General features: G+C 55.7%; 1 protein-coding gene across 1 annotated transcript; it reads left to right on the top strand.

Moving 5' to 3' along the window:
- Positions 1 to 21: 21 nt before the first annotated feature.
- DICSQDRAFT_173821 (uncharacterized protein) lies at positions 22 to 1209 on the top strand (the record flags this gene model as incomplete). The annotated part of the gene is made up of 4 exons (XM_007369627.1): positions 22 to 502; positions 568 to 612; positions 674 to 1117; positions 1184 to 1209. Coding segments are annotated over 4 exons (996 nt in total), but the record flags the coding sequence as incomplete, so codon positions are not given.
- Between the last annotated feature and the right edge of the window lie 4851 nt (positions 1210 to 6060).

Below are 6060 nucleotides of genomic sequence, written 5' to 3'. Positions count from 1 at the left end.
GTGCCGGCTGTCTACCAAGACTTCCGGACTCCCCTTGCTCTCTCCGTTCCGGCCGACTTGAACCCTGTCCCCAATCTGGACAAGTTCGAGGTGTACTTCCTACGTCTCAGGACAAACAAGTTTGTTGTTGCCGACCACGTCAAGGGCATGATGCTTATGGTGAAGCTCCCTTCCAACATGGATCTGATGATCCAGCTCTACATCGCTGGCTTTAAGCCTGCGACGGGCAAGACTGCGATCGAGGCGATCACCCTTGCTGGGATCCGCCAGCAGGTCGTACTCCATTGGGAGCAGCGTCAAGGTCGCCAGGGCCAATCGCGCGCAAGTGCGAACAAGCTCAGCGCTGTCAAGCGCAAGGGCCCCGACCCTTCCTTCCGCCAGCAGCAGCAGCGCCCTCAGGGGCAGCAGCAGCAGCAGCAGCAACAGCAGCGCCCTCAAGGGCAGCAGCAACAAGGTCGCCCTCGTAGGCAATGTGGTGGACGCAGTCATCGACAGCAGCAAGGTGCGCACCAACATGCACACTTCGCATCTATTGCTGACACCGTCACCACACCGACCATTACTTAGGGTCCGGACGTGGTGCTGGATCCACGCGCCCTCCTGCGCAAGCTGGTCTGCGTGGCCACAGGGAACAACAAGTACCCGTTGCTCACGCATGCCATATCCCTCGCAGAGGAGCGTGATATTCTAGAAACCTCCGAGCGCATTCGGACGTTAGAGAACCTTGTGCGGCAGCTGCCCACTTCAACAGGTTCCTCGAAGACCTCCTCCGAAACATTGCGCGAGACGGAAACCGTCTCCTCGGACGTCCCCGGTGCGTCCATCAGCCTGTCCAGCCCAGACACCAGCCGCCAACCATCTCCAATCAGGAGTGGAACCGCCACGTTAAGGCTTGGACGTACGAAGGCACCAAGTCCTCTAACAACGGATGGGGAAGACCCCCTGTTCTCGGACGAAGGAGAGCCGGTGCCGCCGCCCAAGCGCAAACGCACACTCAAGGAGCGGCTCGCTCCAACACTTAGGGAGTGTCTGGACGATCTCATGGACGAGGCGGACAATGCTGTGTCTCTCGGCCTAACTGATGCTGAGGAAGAGATCAACGATTTGAAAGGACATGGTATGTTTGCCATCCTTTGACCTCTAACGAGTTGTATGCTGACTGCCTGCACTCTGTAGTGACTAGTGTCGCAAGTTCTTCTCGTAGAATAGATGGTCTGCGCGACGATGTACCTGTAGCTACACCCTTACGATTAGCTACAGAAGATAATACATGTCTTCACCACTGTTTGTATGCTAAGTGTGCGTGCTGCAAAGGAAAAGGCAGAACATCAACTGAGTACAATGATCCCAACCTAGTATGGATGATCGACTCAGGTGCTTCAATGCACTTTACATTCTGTCTCGACGACTATGTCGACTTCCATTACTACGGTACACCTCAACTGTTACACACGGCGGATGGTGTTACTACTATGATTGGCGAAGGATGTTACGCTGAAGTACTAACACAAGTCTATTCAGACTTATCACGCGGACTTATCCAAGTATGCGGTGTAGCACACGGGGAGAGAGTATCGCACAAGTCCCTAGATTGAGGGATATAGGGATACAAGAGGTAACAAAGAGGGAAAGGGTCAGGGTCGGACTCAGGGTCCAGTCATATAGACAAAAGGGGAATTATTAAGGGAGAGGGCCGGGACTGGAACGCAGTCGTCAGGGGGCGGAATGGGGGGTGGTAGCGTACAGGCGGACGACAGGGGAACGGGAAGGTAAACATAGGTCGCCGGGAACAGGAAGGGGGGTGGAGTGTACATGAGGGCGACGAGAAGGAGTAGTCCAATAGAAAAAGATAGGGAGTGGGGCGTACCAATGGTAACATTACCCCCGTTTCTAAGCACGATCGTCCCGATCATTCAACTCCAAGTCCAGCTCCGTGAGCGGTGATGAGGGCGCTGGCGGGTACCAGAGGCCGATGTTCAAGCCAGGATCAATGGGGTTGAAGTAGGCCCCGGAGAGGAAGGTGATGGAGTGGGACGGCGACGGTGCGATGGTTGGGGAGGCGGCGGGGGGCGATGGGGAACGGGATGAAGGGTTAGCGGGGACGGGGCGCCTGGGACAGAAAGGGGTGGGGATGGCGTCAGCGGGGAGGTCGTGGATGACAGCGGGCGGGGATACGGGGGAGGGGCTGCGCGAACGGAGGACCTCCTCGATGGGTGCGGCAGGTGTGGTAGGGGTGGGTGGAGGGGAGTCACCGTAATCGGAGACGTCGAGGATCTTGTCATTGTAGAAGTTCCCCCACACGCTGCGATGGAGGTCGTTCCCCGACATGTTGTCGTAGAGGCATACGGCACGTCCGTTCCAGTACTGGCGGACCGAGACGGGGATGTTGCGGACATTGTACGCGTCGACGAGGTTGTTGGCCGCTTCTCTCCATACGTCGTGGTCGGTAACGCGGGTGGCGGGGTCGCGTGCCTGGATCATCGCCCAAAGGAATCCCAGGTATTGAGTCTCTGTGAACTGTCCACTGGGGTGAAGGTTGTCGGCCAAGACGCCGATGAAAGTCTTGACTCCTACGAGTCGTTGCAGTTCTTGAAAAACCCCAGACGCAAACTGGGGTCCTCGGTCGGATATGATCCTCTGAGGGGCTCCAAACCGTTTGTAGACATCTCGGAACATTAGTTCGGCTGCTTCCAAGGCAGTGACGTTGATAGTGCAAGGGGTGATGACTGCGCCTTTGGTGGTGTCATGATCTACTACCACTTGAATGGCGTTGAATCCGTTGGACATTGGAAGGCCCGTGATGTGATCCATGGTGATGATCGAAAACGGTCGTGTGTTTCCTGCGTGGGGAATAGGCATGGCGGGAGCTTTCACGGGGTGGGTGTTAACCTTGGATCCTTGGCAGATAGCGCATCCTTGAACGAATTTGCGGATGAAGTTTTCCATTCCACCCCAACTGTACTGGCGTGAGACAAGTTCGATGTTCTGGTCCTGTCCGGGGTGGCCCATTACTGCCGGGTCGTGATGCATCCGGACAATGTCGCGTCGCAGGTCTTCATTCGGAGGGATGTAGATCTTGCCCTGATACTTGGCAACACCATCGTCCAGCTTTCAGTCTTTGGGTTTGCCGTACGGAGGTGGCTTGACGAGGGTTAGACGTCCCCGACCGCTGGTCTGTACCACCTTGGTGTCCTTCCGGGTGGCGTCCTTGATTCGCAGCAGTAGATCATCAGTGACAGCTCAAATAAATACCCCGTCATTTAAGACGACAACGTCCTCATTGTCACGCTTCCCATCTGCATGGCCGGGGCGGCGGGACAGGGCATCAGCTTGGGTCAAGGTCTTCCCGGCGTGGTGGTGGATTTCGAAGTGAAACTGGCCGAGGAATGCACTCCATCGGGCCTGGCGTCGGGTCAGCTTCTGTGCAGACCGCCAGTAGGTGAGGTTCTTGTGGTCAGAGATTACTTGGATGACGTGGGGGGACCCTTCGAGGTAGTGCTGCCAGGTCTCGAAGGCGCGGACAACTGCGAGGAGCTCTTTGTTGTAGATCTGATAGTTGCGTTCCGCAGGTGAGAGGGCATGAGAGAGGTATGCTACCGGCATCCAGTCCTGGTTGGTGTTCCGCTGGTGGAGGACGGCTCCGGTGGCAAACATGGAGGCGTCGCATTCAATTTGGAAGGCTGCAGATGGGTCGGCCATGCACAGAATTGGCTTCTGTTGGAATAGGTTGCGGAGCGTGTCGAATGCAACCTGACATTCGGGCGTCCAATGAAAGGGTAGATCTTTCCGGGTGAGTTGTGTCAGTGGCCGAGCGATCTTGCTATAGTCACGGATGAAGTGTCGGTAGAAGTTGCAGAATTCGAGGAAGCTCTGGACTTGTTTGACGGTGGTGGGTATAGGCCAGGCGCGGATGCCGTCGAGCTTGACCGGGTCCATGCCGAGCGATCCTTCGCGAATGATGGTGCCTAGGAACTCGACCTCAGCAGCGTCGAACACGCACTTCTCGCGTTTGAGGAACAGGTCCATTTCGATGAGACGCTGCACGACCCGCTGCGTTCAACAGTGGTGGACGTCCTGTGTCTTGGAGTGTATCAGAATGTCGTCCATGTAGATGACGAGCCATCCCTCTGCGATCATGTCCTTGAAACCGTCGTTCATCATCGCCTGGAACGTCGCTGGGGTGTTGCATAACCCAAAGAACATTACGGTCGGCTCGTAGAGGCCGAGGGGGGTCTTGAAGGCCACCTTCCACTGATCACCGTCTTTGATGTGGACGTTGTTGTAACCGGCTCGGACGTCCAACTTCGTGAAGTACTTGGCCCCTTGCAACTGGTCGATGAGATTGTTGATCAGGGGGAGGGGGTAGACGTTCTTGATTGTGCCGGAATTGAGGTAGCGGTAGTCCTGGACGGGTCACATGGAGCCATCCTTCTTGTCCACGAAGAAGAACGGGAATGTCATTGGTGAGGTGGATGGGCGGACGTACCCCTTGGCTAGGTTCTCATCGATGAACTTCCGAAGTTCCTGCATCTTGAGCGGAGACAGGGGGTACAGCTTACAGTCCCAAGGTTTGAAGTCAGGTCGGAGCTCGATGGGGTGATCCCAGGCCCGGGGCTTGGGCATTCGTTCAGCCGCCTTCTTCTCAAACACCTGGTGATAGGTTTTGAGGTAGTCTGGGATGGCGATGGTAGCCTTGACGTCGGCTGCTTTCGATCCGGCTTCGACAGCCAGTTGGGTCGATACGGTGGTGCGAGCGATGGGGGCGTCTCCAAGGATGAGTCGTCGGATGGTGGCAGATGGGTTGCATTCGGGATGGATGTCTCTGTGAAGGAAAGCGGTAAGGTGTCGGCAGGGATTCCCTGAGGGGCGTTGATGGTATTCCCAAAGTCGCTGTTCCGCCCGTAGGTATTTGGCGTCGAAACAGACCTTGCCTTGTACCCAGTCGATGTGGGGGTTGTACTGGATGAGCCATGGCATTCCGAGGATGATGTTGTCCCGTCCGCAGTCCGCGACGTAGAGTTCAGTGGGGAACTCGTGGCTGTTAATTCGGAAGTGGCCTACGAATTTGTGAGTGACTGGTCCGGCCGTGTTGGTGGTGCCATCGACATTGGTGAAACGAAGGGGAGAGGGTAAGGTGATGAGAGGGAGTTTGTGCTTCTTCGCGAAATTCCGGTTAAGGAGAGAGGCGCTTGCTCCACAATCGATGAATGCATGAGCTCCGACACTTGTAGACTCGTACTTGATGCTGCCTGGGATAAGAATAGATTGACGTCGTCGTTCTGTAGTGGCAACAAACGAGATACTAATACAGTCAGAGGGCAGTTCTTCTGTCGGCGAAGACTGTGTCACAGTTTTCTCGTGCCACGTGACCTGGGGGTCATGTGTACTGAGACAGACGCTCACCTTGACCGCGGACAACTCGTATCGGAAAGTGGAGGGGCCAGGATCGAACCCCAGACCTCGTGAATGGCCAGGAGCGCCCATCCTCACTCACAGACAGGTGACTGATGTGACAGCAGGAGCGCTTACTCATTGGGAGGGGTCCGGACTCGGCACGACTCAGGTATTAGTCGTAGGGTCACCATGAGGCAGGTCAGAGGGTAGGACATGAGGCAGAGAACTCTGACCAAACGATGGTCAATAGGTACCTGGTCTGTGCACCATTGTATTAGTATATATAGTAGGGAGTCTGAGGCAGGGAACCTCAGACTTGATCTTCTCGTCGATTCCCCATCTCCTCTGTAGGTAGCTAGCAGCCCTACCTCCCTCACTACCCCTTCTAGTCTAGGGAATACATCTCTTCACATCTCTTGCTGTGTCACCTCTGGTTGCTTCGCTTCTCAGCACCAACCTCTGCATCAGTAAGCTTTGCCCTTGTTTGTTTTGGTGGCACAGCTCGTTGGCTGTGACATTAGATCAAGTCTCTTACCCATCCCCTCCGTGGAGTGTCTCAACCACTTGCGGACCGGATCTCTTCTCCCAGGAGTTTTTGAAACGTTTATCATCCCTCCCCACTATCCTTCCATCCGACTCGGACCTACCGGAGTTTACCCGTCGTCA

This window comes from Dichomitus squalens (assembly GCF_000275845.1).
Source record: "Dichomitus squalens LYAD-421 SS1 unplaced genomic scaffold DICSQscaffold_52, whole genome shotgun sequence".
In the NCBI taxonomy this organism is placed as follows: Eukaryota; Fungi; Basidiomycota; class Agaricomycetes; order Polyporales; family Polyporaceae; genus Dichomitus; species Dichomitus squalens.
This window is presented reverse-complemented; position numbering and strand designations above follow the sequence as displayed.